At 45.4% G+C, this 16,690-nt stretch overlaps 1 protein-coding gene across 3 annotated transcripts in view; it reads right to left on the reverse strand.

The window, feature by feature from the left end:
* Positions 1–15,919, reverse strand: part of usp53a (ubiquitin specific peptidase 53a) — a 35,433-nt gene extending 19,514 nt beyond the window's left edge. Inside the window, exons 1-7 of one of the 3 annotated variants that reach the window (XM_023794300.2) lie at positions 15,246–15,260; positions 14,878–14,969; positions 5,490–6,164; positions 3,769–3,861; positions 3,470–3,604; positions 333–446; positions 3–85 (exon numbers count right to left, since the gene is read on the reverse strand). In XM_023794300.2, the coding sequence (XP_023650068.2) occupies positions 3–85; positions 333–446; positions 3,470–3,604; positions 3,769–3,861; positions 5,490–5,633 (569 nt within the window). In that variant the 5' untranslated portion in view covers positions 5,634–6,164; positions 14,878–14,969; positions 15,246–15,260. The other 2 variants (XM_023794297.2, XM_023794301.2) reach the window with 2 other exon arrangements.
* Between the last annotated feature and the right edge of the window lie 771 nt (positions 15,920–16,690).

The following is a 16,690-nucleotide window of genomic DNA, read 5'->3' on the forward strand; positions in this document are numbered from 1 at the left end:
ACCAAAGACTTGTGGTGGACACATAGTGCACCAGCTCGGTGAAAGGGAGGGGGTCAGAGGACGCCCCACAGCTACGACACACCGCCTACGAGAGGGGGGACATTAACCGGCAGCTTGTTACTCATCGTCCAACATGGTGCTTTAATGGGATTGACACAAAATGGCGCAGTGGGTAGTGCCATGTCGTTGTTCCGAGAGATGGGCCAGAACAATATATCTCAGACAACTGACAACGTCATTATTGTTGTTTTGTAGCTGAAATAGGGGCTGCTAGCTGTTAGTTACCTATTAATTAGCACATCACATAAGTCATCATCCCAGCTTCCCCATACCTGCTCATACAGCGTCATGGCGAACTTCTGATGCGTGATGCAAGACTTGGACGTGCAGCCGTCAGAGTCAGAGTCGGGCGCGATGTGCATGTGGATTCTCTCTAGAATGTTCTCCTGTTTTGGACAGGATTGGTGGAAGATGTGAGACACTCAAACTACCTTTTGCAAGGGTCTTCTTTTGCATATCTGGAGTGCCTAGATGCCACACAGTGGTTATGGACACCTAGAGAGGTCAGCAGGTGGGCGGACTGACCAAACACCTGCACCTGCAGGTGGGCGGACTGACCAAACACCTGCACCTGCAGGTGGGCGGACTGACCAAACACCTGCACCTGCAGGTGGGCGGACTGACCAAACACCTGCACCTGCAGGCGCGGACTGACCAAACACCTGCACCTGGAGGTGGGCGGACTGACCAAACACCTGCAGGCGCGGACTGAGCAAACACCTGCATATTTGATCACACTCATCTCATAACTGTGGGATTTACGGACATTATGTATTTTACGTTTCTGAGCCACCCCCACTGAAGTTTTGTTTAGCTTTATGCTTATCAAAAATACATCATCTGTGTTTCAGTTTTTACTCATCTCTCCTAGACCAGTTCTCCTCATCACATAACACAGAGACCATAATAGATAATCACAAGTACCAGCATTATTATAGAGGATTGACCAGAAAGAACACAACGTGATATTTTAGATAAACAGAAGCAATCATCATGTGAGCTGGGCAGCTGGGAAATACAGGTGTCATGTACATGTCTTGAGACGATAAATTATGCAAGTTTGCCTCGAGTGTGAAATTTCTTTGAATCTTCTAGGGAGAACTCTCAGGTTAGGCTGGACGAAGGGGCAGGGGAAGCTGAAGCCAGCATAAGCTAACCTTAGGCAGAACATATCTGAAGAAAAATTTCCTTTGATGTCTCAGACTCTCCGATACACAAGGAGATGTGTATTCTTCTGTACACATCTCATTATCTGCCCCACAGGTCATAGGGCATCTGTTCCTGCTCTAAGGCACGCAATGTTCCACAGATTTCTATACAAATCCTCTGTGAGGCAGGGAAGCAAAGTACCGCAAGTCTAGAACATGGAAACTTATCTAAAGTCATGTTGCTATGGAACCAAAGCAAGTTTATAAAACATTCACAGAACTCCCAGAACTACTGATTTTTACTACAGAACTATAGCCATAATTTTTACACTATCCCAGTGGACATTGGTCCGCTATTCCTTCAACAATCAATGCCAGACTGATAAGCCTGTAGAGTGTACAGTATCGGATAATGTTCCTATCTTTACTGTACATACAGCAGGCTAAACACATAGACAGCAATTTAACATGCTATGTATATATTCAGAGGGAAAAAACATTTGCATCCCAGGTTTCCTTTTACTGATATTCTCTATCTTTGCAAGTTTAGTTTCACTGGTCATTAATTACCCAAGTTCCCACCATTTACTGAAATGGAAGCTTGTGAGACTGACTTACACAAAAATGTTCTGCAAAACAAACAATGATTGGTTCAGAGAGATAACCAATCAGATACTGAATACAAGGAACTAGAGTCGGCGAGACCAGGACATCTGATTGGGTTGCTCCGCCTCCTCTAGTTGCTTAGACCCACTTCCTCTAAACCCTGATTTGTTTTCCCTGTGAATCACTTATTTTTTTTGTTCTGCCCTCAAAACATTTTTATGTAAGAAAAATTCCCATGAGCAAAACAGAAGCCTTTGCAATGATACCATGAATGTGGATGAAACCTTTATCTGTTAATTTAACAGCTACTCCCCCTTTGTTAAGACGACCACTATTCCACACGGGTACAAAGACCTCAGTCACAGAATCGAAGCTCCAGCCCTCCCCATGACTTCATCAGGGAGAATGATTTCACGTCTGAAAATTCACCATAAAAAAAAAAAAAAAGGTAATTATATGTTGACACAGTTTAATTACTCGGTAAGCAGCAAATACCTACAAATCTCAAGAAGAATTTTCCCTGTGGGAGTTTTACAATAGTATAGAAACGTGTAATTGGGGACACATGGTGCTTGAAAGGAGACACTGCGCAGGCTCCGCCTCCTCGTCCCCGTGCTGTGCCCCAGCCGACAGCTAAACCCGCTGGGGGGTGGGGGGAAGAGTCCAGGGGCCCTAAGAGTTTTGTAACATAATTGAATTGGTCTAGGTTGGGGGTCCAGTATGATCCATGTTCATGGGGCCTAAATGCTCCCCCATTACATAATATTATAATTTTACATATTCAAGGGCCCTGTAAAGTGCTGGGCCCCCTGAATCTGCCAGGGTATCCATGCCCCTACTGTGGCCCCTGTAATGAGCTGAACCCCCTAAATCTGCCAGGGTATCCATGCCCCTACTGTGGCCCCTGTAAAGTGCTGGGCCCCCTGAATCTGCCAGGGTACCCATGCCCCTACTGTGGCCCCTGTAAAGTGCTGGGCCCCCTGAATCTGCCAGGGTATCCATGCCCCTACTGTGGCCCCCGTAAAGTGCTGGGCCCCCTGAATCTGCCAGGGTATCCATGCCCCTACTGTGGCCCCTGTAATGAGCTGAACCCCCTGAATCTGCCAGGGTATCCATGCCCCTACTGTGGCCCCCGTAAAGTGCTGGGCCCCCTGAATCTGCCAGGGTATCCATGCCCCTACTGTGGCCCTTGTAATGAGCTGAACCCCCTAAATCTGCCAGGGTATCCATGCCTCTACTGTGGCCCCTGTAATGTGCTGGGCCCCCTGAATCTGCCAGGGTATCCATGCCCCTACTGTGGCCCCTGTAATGAGCTGAACCCCCTAAATCTGCCAAGGTATGTCCCAACTACTCCCCATTTCTGTAAGTATTAAGGAAACAATCATACCTCATGACTCAGGATACTTTGAATAGACATCAACAAATGGACAGAGTTTCGATTTTAATAATATATTCAAACGTATTAAATGACATATTGGAAGCATGAGGCTACCACAGTCACGTTAATAGAGAGATTGCGGTTACATAAGCGCGTGCAGTCATTTTGTAAAAGAGACCTATCCTTCACTCCAACTGTACCAAGGCTTTTATTTGGCCAACCCCTCCCTACTCTTAGGTCACGGCAGGGTCACAGCCCCCCCGGAAGGCTGACTCACGAAGCACTCAGCCGCATCATCCATGAATCCCAGCTGGAAGCGCTGCTCATCCTTAAAGGTCTCGGCCAGGGCGAGCCGCAAGTTGTCTGAGGGCAGCGCACGGTCCCGGCTGTTTTGGAACTGCGTGAAGATGCTCTGGGGGGTCGGGGGTTGGGGGGGAGGGGTCATGCACAGGGAATAAGAAGGGGGTTGTGAGTGTAGGGTGGGCACAGAAATAAGGCACCATGATGAACTTCACCAGCCCATGACACGACGTTCCCACACACCCACACCAGTCCAATGCTGCTGAAGGGTTGTACCTTTAGAGAACAGAAAATGCAGGTCCCCCCCGGACAGAAGTGCCCAGAGAGCTGTCTCAGGCTGCGTCTGAAGATGTCCAGCTGCCACAGCACCTGCAAAGGAACCAGGACAGATGTTGTGGTCACCACTTGCAGGTCTAGACCCAACTCGGCTGCTGGTTAAAGCCTGGTGACATCAGAGGCACCCGGGGCAGAGTCAGATCTGGTGACGCCACCTCATAGCTCCCTGACAGGTGTCAACAGAGACAGAAGCACAAAGCATTCCCTCCCTGCAATGCACCCAAGGGTGGAGAGCGCTGGAAAGGCTGTTAGTGCGCCCCCTACTGGAGATGAATTTAAAATATGAAGGCCCAGGCTCCATAGCCTTGATCTCAAAGAACACACTGTTCAGACACATGACCAGGCAAAAAGACACAAATAGTGTTGATTTCATCTTTATACAATTCTCTCATCACTATCAGACCTCAGGCAAAGGCCAGAACCAACATACAAACATTACTTCAGTACTTCTAGAAAGTACCATGGTGCGTCATCTTAAAACAAATATACAGCGCACTGAACTAATATTACATAGTTAACTGCTACAAAGCTAATAATCTGAAGATCATAGATAAGACTGATTTTCATTAGTAAAAATCATTACAGCCGATTCCAACATTAGAGAAACAACTCGAGGGGGTGAACCAGCAATAAAACAACGTGGAATCAGAATGTGCTAAACAGACTAAAAAAATATATCTCTACCCCTCTACTTTGCTAAAGAACAAATATCAAAAAATCTGGATCTGCATGCAGATCAGATAATGGAAATTCTTCCTTGTCGCGTGGGCTGCACAGTCAGTCAAACAGACAAATTTCCCCAAATATTAAAACTAATGTTAATGGAATGATCAATATTTAGTTAAAGAAAGTGGACGAACTTCATGGTAGAAGACGTCACGATTACATTTTTATGACTTATGACATCACGACAAAAAAAGGGTGAATTAAAAACAAAAATTTACACCTCAACATTTCCGTGCCACAAACCCTGTGCGTCACATGACATTTGTCAGTTTATTTTGCGTCGTGCCAAGCAGCTAAAACAATATTCATGGCATCACTTAATTATGATCTTGGTTATATAACCTATTCCAAAATGAAGAAAGAAAGAAAAACAAAGATCTAACAAGGTAAACACCTAAAAATACAGAAAGCTATAACCAATCTTCCTAGAAGTCAGAAATTTTTTAATGAAGTGCTATCGTTAAAAAGAAAAAATAATCTAGAAATGCTTCTAGTCTAAACTTGCTAAAAACATCTTGCAAAATATTGACTGGACAAAACATCTACATCAGGGGTCACCAACATGGTGCCCGCGGGCACCAGGATGCCCCCAAGGACCACATGAGTCGCCCGTGGACCTGTTCTAAAAATAGCACAACTCACCAGTGAGCAGCGTCTAAAATTTAATTTTATCCTGTTGCTATTCTTCTTTAATCACATTTGCATTTATATAGTATCATTAATAATAACATATAACTAAAGGTAAACTGAGCAAATTTGTTATTTAAGAAGAGTGTATCAAACTGGCAGCCCTCCGTATGGCTCAGTACCCGTGAAGTAGCTCTCAGTTTCAAAAAGGTTGCTGACCCCTGATCTTCCTAATAGATTTAGCAGAGCAACAATGTATAACATGTGCTTAATTCCAAAGGTCACATGACTCGAGGTCCGCGGCTCACCTGCACGGCGCTGTTGAGGAAGCAGCTGTTCTGCCCCGGTTCATTCAGCAAGCCCTTGGTCGGGGCCAGGGATAGCATGCTGCCGGGCTGGTAGGACTTCCCCAGGTTCCCTGCCGGCTTTTTGAAGAACTTGACCCATGCCATTGGACCAGAGTTCTGCCGCCGTGCGTGTGCAATTCCAAGGGGTGCTGGAAGCAGCCAGTGGGGCCACAAAACAGGAGCGGCAAGATGCCAGGGACCGGACGGGCTTCGTCCGGAAAGGAGACTCTCTCGTTCCGCTGCCGGCCGGCCGTCTGGCTGCACATCCGCTTCTAGGGCGCGAGTCCCAGTTTAAGAGGGACAGGATTCCAACATTCCCCTTTGAAAATGGCTAAGGGCGCGGCTCGAATTAAATGCCACGAAATGCAAATTAAAAAAAACACAGTCGGTGGCAGGGATGCGTTTTGTAACCGGGAAAAGAACTTTGGCAAGTGTAGACGTAATTCAAGGACTTCAAGAAGCTGCACTGGTGGCCCCGACGACCATCCGAGGCAGGAGTGAGAGCGCCCCCTAGAGGTGGCCACCCCTCAACAGTGCAATCACTGCAACAGTGAGTGAGGCCAAGGCTTGGGCTCATCCATAGGGCAGGTCTGAAGCAGATGATCTGAGCATTGGGCATCAAAAGACTTGGTCAATCTATGGGAGAGAGAAAGTGAGAACAAATCAATGCATATCCCACCCATCCCATTAAATAAAAAAGGTTTTAGCCAACCAACACATGGACACACACTAGAGCTGTTGACCAGTCATTCAAAAAATATTTCCATAAACATGTTACAGCAAATCTCCGGTTCTAATTCAATCAAAAAGTTTAAATCTTCAACTAATTTACAACCACATCTATACGTGATGTGCAAGACTTACACATAGAAAGTTGTTTTCCGTGTACACAATTTATTCATCAACTGACTAGACAAGTCTATACTTAGCAGCGAATATTCGTAATCTAAATTCATGCCGTAACATGCATTGGCCTTAATCCCATTTCATCACAGAACATCCACAGTACGCTCATTTATTATTATTTTTTTAAAGCCCTTCCCAGCATGGATGTCCCAGAGCACTTTACATATAAATACACAAACACGCAGCATGCAGATCAGGCAGATCTAGGCAGAAGATGACAGAGAAGAGGAACAAAGACCCTTTAGGTCATACTAGCTGGGGGAAAACATCCGCAGCCCAAAACAAAGGGCTGCCCAGCGCTCTGGCAGAGAGACTCAGCAGGTGAGGTGCTGGCAGAGCTGACCCGAAGGTCCCACAAACGTTTCGGCAGAAAATCGACTGATTAGGCACCGATCAAGTCCATTCAAATACTCATGACAAGAAAAGGAGTTTTTCACTGTGGAAATAATGCTGGAAATTTATGCTTCAGGCACAATAAACTCACAATATACTCTTGGGATTATTACAGTTCAGTCTAGGGTTGATTAGCGACAGGATCGTAGTTATACATGGTAAAGAATAAGGCCATTTCTTTACTTGCAGACTTGACATGTGCAACGTGACAGACGGACAACCAACTCCGACATGGATTCTGCCAAAACAAATAAAAACCTGCATCATTTTTAACATCCAAACACTACACTTCCTACACCAAATAAAAAAAAGGTATAAGCCAACTCCCAACACTTTAACACACTGTAACTGACCCAAAAACGGGCAGCAAAACAGTGAAAAACAAGAGACTTCCATGTCCTCCCGTAACAGGGGGCAGTGGGAGGATTTAACACATCAACAGGTTGCAATACCATACCCAAGTAACAGCACACTGAAGACAAGCTTATCTGTAGCCGTCAACATGTCAAAATCGATATTATGTCGTTAGTCCGTCTTCGGTCTTGAGTAGTTTTTACTGACATGCTAGTAGGACAGTACAGAACACACTGTCACTCCCTCCACAATGGGCCAGTTTGACCCAACCTGACCCCATACTTTTGGCGTCAATGAGCATCACAAAGAATACATGTCACTATTCAGCCCAAATCAGACTACAAGCACATTGCAGCTGAGTAAAGCTGACACCAATCGCCACAGGCAAAAACTAGGAAGATAAAAAAATAATCTAGCGAGTGAATACAGCAGGTGTCACCTGGAATATGTTAGAGGGTCCTTAGGCTTGTATTACCTTATTCGAGACAAGTGGCCATTCCCAAATGTATTAAAAAACAGCTTTTCCCTGATGCTCTGCGGACCCACTACTGAAGCTGCTTAAGGTATTTGAACTTGTACTAATTGACATTTAATATGCAAAATTCAAGTTTTAAAAAGTTCGATACCTCACTTAATATAATAATTTTTAAACACGTGCCCTTTCCCTGCTTACTTGCAAACGCTGAAGGAAAAATCGTGATTATGAGCATAAGCTTCAAGAAATATAAGACGTGTTCAGCCTGCATTGCTTCTGGTTAAAATCCAGGCCGTGTTTTCAGTTCTCCCAAGTAGTTGTTTAATAATGACTGATTCTGATTGGTCAGAGGCTTCACACCTGACTGACAGGTAAAGGAAGGCTGGAAAACCAGCAGTGCTCGGACCTGGAGGACCGTGAGTTGAGTAACCCTGACCTACAGCATACCAAGGCAGTGTGACTAAAGGTAGGGATGTTGAGTAGAAACCTGCAAGACTGATTGGCTATATCGCTTCATATTGCATTCATGAACAGTATTTTTTCCAAACAACGATCTGGGAGTTTCACAGAAAACTATCACAAAACATTCGGATTAAATCGACCCAATTTTCTTCAAGCGATTTCATTTAAATCTCTTGCACATCTTCCTGAACTGCCCTCTAAACTGTACACAATCCAACAAAGCAAACATTAACTTCACGGTAATTTATTCCATTCGGTTTCGCCACGATGACTTTATCAAAGCTCTGTCTTACATCCTTTCTCAACTCCGCATGCAGCAGAATTCGCCTGCAGATCAGTGCTTAACCACACAAGTAAAACCAAGCCCAGGGAATAAGTTCACAGAATGGATGCCTAATATCCCCGACCCAATAGAGTAACTTCATCCTTAACCCATAACTTAATCATGACGAGACAACAATGAGGTAACAATAACAAGTTTAACAGCATGTCTCCCCTAGCATTCGAAGAATCCTTAGTTGCCACTGAGCCCAGAGCAGAGGCAGGCTTGAACGAGACGCAGGAATGAGAAAACCGGCTCCCAGCCACCACCAGACCACATAGTTCAAACAAAATGTTTCCACTCTAATTCTGAAAAACACTTTCAGAAGGTCCCAGCATGCTCCCAATCCTCACGGTGACCCTCCATGGCAACAGAATTCCAAAGCCGACACCCCCAAGCCGTGTGTCAAGTTAGGATTGGCCGAAAGGTGCGCCATGGTGGACATTAGTCACCCTATCACCTTGCACACGAGATTCTCCAGCCCAGTCACCCTTTGCCTGCTAAACACCCAGGTCCATTAATTGTTCATGCAACACAAAGACCCATTACCCACATGAGAACAGGCCACCAGAGGCACCATATCAGAGCAGACGCACGGCTCGAAGTTTAATTAGTGACACAGGAGACTAGAGGAGCAGCTCTGTTCTCTTCTAGCGACATCTAAGAGGTCATGGTGACGCTAGGCAACAAATTCACTCCATCTAACCATCCTCAAGATGGCACCATAAAGTAAAGATATTAAAAATAAAATGGTATGTTTGGCTACCCGCTCACATGCAAGCAGATTTACTAATTAAAGAATTCAAGCTGCAATAAATGAATCTAGTGTGGCCATTTTGCTTGGATGTAATTACCAGACCAATTATAGCATTTGATTTCAGAGGACAGTGTTAACCTGTTATAGGGATTGGGGTGGGGGGGGGGGGGGGGGCATACACTAACCATACATCAGGCTTTGCTTGAAGTGCTTCTTAATGAGCCAGTTTCAATCTTGCATTAGAGCGTCACTGTGAACATTGGACCATCATTTACTTCCACTGTTTCAAAATTACAGAACAGAAGTAATTCCAAGCGACAGAAAAAAAATCATATCTGGACACGCCTGATCACCACCACATCTGCTTGTTTCAGTACCGCACACCCACTATCTGGGCCAAACCCATGGGCTGCTCCCCGGCAGCCAGAACTTATTATGTCACAGAGGCCCGGAGTGACCCGAGGAGCGCCTGCCTCACCCTGCATCGGCATTCTCGGCCGGGGCTAATGGGGGGGGGGCTGACGGGGGCTTTATTCTGATCATTCGTCTCATGCTGTTGCCGGTCTCAGAGCATTCAGCTGATTAGGGAGGCAGTGAAGAAACCAGACAGGCCATGGCAGGTAAACAGACGACTATGTAAACGGGAAACATTCATAGTCGGTCCAAATTGTTTCCCTGACATCATTGGTCTTTGTATTGCATCCTTGAAGCAATGCAGAACTCTTACTCATCGGTGAGCAACAACTCCGAAACCCATCATGTGAAATTCTGACTTCCTTTAAAGGGCGGGGAGGACACAGGAAGGGACACCGGGGGTGTTTATACAAGGCTAAGCTATGAAGCCATGCTTCACTTCGTGGCCGCAGGGCTGAACGTCAATCCAACGCTCCGGGGTCCAACGGGAGGCATCCGCTCCAAGATCTGACTCGACCCCGACCCCCCCCCCCCCCTCCACGATTCAACAGATTATTTATGAAAACTACAAGACACAACAAGTTGTTTAGGTGCATTAAGGGTCGGCCAAGAACAGCAATGACGTGGGGGCGAGCCCTGTATGAGGGAGGGGTGGTTTAAACCAAACCATGGATTTGTCTGCAGTTTTAATCGACGTGGGACAGGGAGCTGGGAGAGTGGCCGTCCACACTTCCTGTATTCCTTCCTTTCCCAAGCGCGTTTTAATAGGCAGAGCTGATACATGCACTCAGCCTGGGGACACTGAAGCCATTCGTAACTGAAAGCCACTGCAATGCTGACTGGGGCCTGGTCCTGGAGCTCTTTAGCCACTGTGCCTAAAAAAACAGGTCACGCTGTGCCAAATCACACTATGTTCCTCCCTCACAGTCCCGGCTAAACGCTCATCCTTTCCCACACTTGGCATCGGGGTCGAATTCACATCCAAGGCCTTCAATGAGGAGTTAAACTGCAAGGAGACGCAGGTTCACTCAAAGCACACAGTGCGGACCCACCTACTTAAGGCCTTTCCTCTCTCAAGCTGGTCTCATGGCAGCAACCCTGACTGACACTGGCCCTATGGAGGAGAAGGGGGATCAGACCAAACCACCTCAGGGGGGGGGGAATCCACAGCTAATAAGTTACTACACAGAGCTCTTGGGAAAGAGAGAAGGATTCATTGCTTTGGTTTTTAGAAAGTGTCTCCAGTCAAACACCAACAAGTTTTATTTAAGGACTTAAAAATGCTAATTTTGACACATTTAACAGTGTATCTAAAATGAACAAAAATAAGTCAGGATGCATCTTGGTCAGAGGCCAATAAAAGAGGATATTTAGTACAACCTGTTGGCAAAAATATCTTTTCAAATAGGTCTTTGATGCTTGGAAATATTTATTATCTTTTATCTGTTCACAATACTTTCAGAAATGTCTGTCTTGCTCGATGAAAGGAAATAACTCCATTATTTCGATTAACTAATGTTTTCTCTGCCCTTTGTAGGCTAATAAACATTTCCTGCCGGCGATGATAAAGAGTGCACGTCCAAACCTGACAGCTCCTCCCCACCTTCTGAAAATAAGATCAGAGCCAAGGGATCGCGCTGGAATTCAACAGGTTTGGCAGCTTTTCTGAGAAAGACCCAAATCAGATCAGGGTGAAGCCGCAGCCTTCGTTCCGGTACAGGAGTCCGAGCATGCCGACTCGAAGGACGCGGTCAGGGAGGGGGGAAGCTCCCACAGTTTTCATAAACAACCACATACTATCGATCCACCCATCTTCTGTAACCGCTCATCCAGGACAGAGCTACAGGAAGCTTGTTATCCCAGAAAACAGAGGACATGAGAAGGGGACACCCGGTACGAAAATGCCAGATAACCACAAATGAACGCCTTTCAAAACTACTTTACAGATGCGCAATCCCACTTATGAGTGCCGGCAAGCGGCTTTCGCGTTTATTCTTCCTGCTGGTGTAGTAGGCCATTGACTGCCCGGTGTCAGTTTGCATTCAGATTGATGACTGTTGTGACACCCAATAACACAGATATGCGGGATCTGCAGCAGAGAAAGCACGGATGCCGGAATAACGTGACAGAGGTGCGTGCATTCCGGAACATAACACCGGCCTTTCACAGGAGCCACTGCGAAGGCAGTCGAGGCTGGGGTTCCAGTTTCACACTGGTCAAGGGCCCTGCACGAGTTTCATAAGGAACCAGCTTCCTAAATAGTTTGCCGGCATGAGATAGGCGCACATATTTAAGCCTACAAATATAATTTCTAACTTCGTCGAAATACGTCACATTGCCAAGACTGTTTCCAAGCTTACCCAGAGCGAACTCTGTTTAACTAGAATCTACCCGCTGACAAACTGGGGGACTCATATTAACCATCAGCGCGAAGGAAAAGAGGAAACAGCCCACAAAAGCATGAAATCTGCAGTGTGGCGTGTGCAGGCCAGACACTGGCAGGGAGAACAGTGTACAGTTATCTTCATACAGAGGGCACTGCATTTCAGTTCCTGCTGTTAAGTCAATGGAGGAGGAAAGTCACTGCAGAAGTTACTGCATCAGATACTGGGACAGAAGAACTTGACCGGGAAAACACAAGAAAATCAGCTCATTAAAAGTTACAGAAAATTATTATCTGGAAGGCTCATGAGCTAATAACCTGTAGGAAAAAAATCTACATAATGCAGAAGACTACTAATTTCCCTCGTGATATATTACCGGATAGCAAATAGTTTTTACAGTAGATATCCTTCCTGATTTCAATCAATACCCCCCCTCTCTGACAGCACCTCCAGCTAAATAACTGGAGAGGGATTTCAGTCACAAGGGGAAGAACTTTACACCAGGACAAAGAGGATCTTTTAGAAAGTTAGGTTGTGACTGAACAAAAACACTGTATGAGCAACCAATGGTTATCTGAGGGGGGGGAGAGATATGATGAGTAAACCATGACACAGAGCTTCTAACATAATGGCCATGTACGGTGGTCCCTCAGGGTTCGAGCCGAGCCGGGCCGCCCAGTAACAGCACGGCGGTGGCTTCCTGTTGGCTTCCCGCAGAGCTTCCTGTGGGCTTCCTGCAGAGCTTCCTGTGGGGCTTACGGTCACCCCGGCGCACTCCAGCATGCGCCCACAGGATCCTAGTTTAGCAGGCAGGATCACATACTCCCAGAGACCAGTATAAAGTCCCAAAGTTCTGGGAAGTACTGGGACACTTCATTCCAGGAGCACAATCGAAACCATTTTTTCCCTCCCAAATAACACATCCTTTCCCGTTTCCCAGGGCCTTCACAATACATTTTCAAGGCCTGCAGCATGACACCCCCACAAGTGACACTGCTCAAGCAGATCAAAGGCCAACTGCTATTACAGGGTGCGATTCTGGGATTTAAGAATGATCAAATTTACGTAACAGATTATGCAACATAATGTCGCATTACTGGAAGTTATTAAATAAGGTCACATGCTTTTTAAAATATTTATACGCAACATACAATGTCTGTGTATCACCGTAAACATATCACATGTATCTTTTATAGACAAGTAATTTATATAAAGCAGTGTTTCCCAACCCAGTCCTCGGGGAACCCCGGACAGTTCACTTTTTTGCTCCCTCCCAGCTCCCAGCCAATCAGGAACACTGAATACCTGGTACAGGCGCACTGGGAGCTGAGAGGAAGCAAAAACATGGACTGTCCGGGATTCCCCGAGGACTGAGTTGGGAAACACTGATATAAAGTAAGTAAAGCATAAGTAAGGTATCTGATTTCTAAAGGAGGAGGACAATAGATTTAGTCAGCTGATGGCACTTCCCAAAACACAGATAGCTGGCATAGAGCAGCGTTTCCCAACCCAGTCCGCAGGGACCCGCAGACAGTCCTTGTTTTTGCAGAGTTTTTGCCAGAGTGTCCACATTTTTGCTCCCTCGCAGCTCATGGCAGGGAGCAAAAACACGGACGGTCTGCGGGTCCCCAAGGACTGGGTTGGGAAACACGGGCATAGAGGAAACAGCACCACACAGGAAGGAATCACCAAACTGGGGCACAATCACATTCTGTGAGCATGTCAGGGTCCACACAGGGTCCACACAGTCCAAGCCCAGTCAGGGCAGCTGGCACAGGTTTCAGCCAAAAAAACCAACTCTCTTAAGTTCACAACACACGTCATCCGTGTCAAATATACATGCCCCCATTCTACTAAACCACTGACCCACTTTCATCAAGAGCTACTTTTACAGACAGAGTCAATACCAGGGGATAACAGCAGGTTCTACTGCATGCCATACCTCCCTGGGGGCACAGTAAACATCACAGCTCACTGTCCTGAAGAGACGCCATATTTCCCCAAAGATGCCAGCTCACCATTACAAGATTGTGAGCCTTGCTTGTATAAACTTACTCTATTTGAAGGAGAATTCATAAAATCTACATATTTTTCCAGTTTAAAAAAATGAATTGAGGCATTTCCCAGTTTACCAAATACAGTATTGTAACAGGGAAATTCTACAGTAATTAAAAATACACTACTGTGTATTTACTGTACAATCAGCCCTGAGCCTATAGTAAATACTAACATGTGCTTTTCACTGGCTGCCATATTAATAAACTCTGCATTAGGCAACTTCTGCTCAATAATGTTCAAACACACTTATAAACAATTACTTAACATGACTTTAAAAGGTCAAAGTCATTAATATAAAATTAAAACTATACCAGACAATTCTCAAACTTATTTACTGAAGTGGCACCTTGAAAAAGCAACCGGAGGTTTTATGTACATAAGGTCACGGCAGGAGAGTAGTTCAACTCCGCTACTATTAACACATGATGAATATTTAATATCTTTAAATTTAAATTGGTCCGAACTATTTGGGAGATTGGAGAATAATTTTCACTGCTGCTTCCTCTTTCTACTTTCAAGGGGGAAAACACAAACAAACACAAACATACACAAGCTTGTCAGCCATTCACTTTGTTTTAACGACAGGACTGTAGTCCACTGTAACAATATATATTCTGCTTGCTTTAACTGGCGTTTATTTTTTTTCAGCTTTGCAGTAAAACAGTTACATACAAAAACTGCAAATCGTTTAATAACCACGTTGTACGACTGACATTATTAAAGCCAACATCATATCTAACAAAATATCTCCAAAAATATAACTCCAGATGTCTCTGGAGTTACTACCAAACCTCGCACAATTTTTTTTTTCACGTTTCACTTACACATGTTGCCGGCGATTACGACTGTTGTTCCGTCTTCTGTTCATATCAAAGAGATCAAATCCAAACAACTACATCCTCCTTCCTTACGGTTTCTGTAGATTTAGAGATTTTTTTCTATATTCAGTACTTTAAAGCAAACCCCAGAAATGTCGCACACTACTGCGCTACTAGCCTATATTGCCACCTGCTTCGAAGTGAGTAAACCCAAGAGTAGCGCTAAATCTTCCATTAGAAAACATACAGCAACAATCGGATTGTTAATAACTGACTTTAAATGAGTTATTTCGCGTGTAAAAAAAATATTAAAGCAATTGTGTTGTGCTGATCCAGGAGATCGGACTTCCTCCAAGCGGAGATAAACATCGTACCTGTAGTTCAGGTAGGTTTCCGCCACATGCGCACTGGCTGATCGGCAAAATGGCGATGCCAAAGTTTGCACTGATCCTACCACACGTCACTCACCGAATCGGGGGCAAATAAGTCCGATTTTCCTCGCTGTTTCGGTCACTGGTTCCCGCCGAACTTCTTGACTGACAGGCTTGTTTGCTTCAAAACTGTCAGCCAGGGGAAGATTGGAGCTCCCGGCGTGGGATACGAGGGATCTTCGCAGACTTTCCTTTTTTAAGCGGAGAAGTTACGTATCGCGCAACAGATCAAAGGCGGACATCGCCACAGTGAGCCACTGTTAAAAAGTAGCTGTAACACTGTATCGGGCAGTTGCTGGTGTTGTTTGCCAGTGTTTCCCCCGCTGAGCGAGCTGACGACTTCCCTTCAGCTGCCCATCCGCACCGCGGTCGCTGCTGCGCGGCGGTAGAGAGTCGCGATCTGCTCCGGACACCTGAAATACCGGATCAGTGATGTTTTCGGATCTGAGAGGTCAAACCCCGCCTCTAGTGTACAGTATTTACTGCGGCCTCCTCGCCCGCATAAACATGACCGTGTGACAGAGGGGGGGGGAAGGGAGGGAGGGCTCACCACCCTCTCTTATTCTTTCGCAGATCACTCTTTTCAGGAACACTCCGGCATGCGGACAGGTAGCGCCCGTTCCGGCTCCGCTGGGTTTCAGGTGCGAGGGGAACAATAAGAAACCGAAACCTGTCGCTGTTTCGCAAACCCCCGCGCCGTATTTAGCGCTGCCGACGGCTGCTTGTGCAATGAAAAGTACTGCTACCGGTGTTAATGTGGATCTTATGGATTAACCAGAGATTATTGGTTTGATGGAAAGATCGACAAAACTGTTAAAATCGATTTAAACAGATAATTTCGCCTGTTATACATAGTATTTACCCGCCCCCTTAACCTTCTATAAATAATCTTTACCGTACAAAAAAACCCGCTTTATCCGAACTATAAACAAAGTACCGTTCATCCCTGTCAATAATTATCTAACATCACCTTTAACTGCAGTGCTAAAAGCAAAGGCATGGCTGCAACACGTATGTTGCAATTCGTAATTTCCTGGCATTACAATTGTGGCATAGAGTTTTTAACAAGAAAAAAAAATGTATTTCAACGATAAAAGACTAAACGATTCGTGACACAGCAACAGGTGATCCGGGTGATGCTTTTGGACTGGGGGCGTTGCTAAGGGCAGGCCTATATAGGTTAAAAGTCAGATATTTGACATACCGCGTCGGTAAGACATCCTGCCGCATAGGCTACCTCGATAAGCAATTAGAAGATGGATGGAGGGATTTTCTCCTAACAACCTTCCTCTGCTTCCTTAAATACAAATGCATGTAATTCTAATAATTAAAAAAAAAATATGTCAAAATATGTTTCCCTCATTCTTGGATGTGACTTAAATGGTGCC

This window comes from Paramormyrops kingsleyae, chromosome 12 (genome assembly GCF_048594095.1).
Source record: "Paramormyrops kingsleyae isolate MSU_618 chromosome 12, PKINGS_0.4, whole genome shotgun sequence".
NCBI lineage: Eukaryota > Metazoa > Chordata > Actinopteri > Osteoglossiformes > Mormyridae > Paramormyrops > Paramormyrops kingsleyae.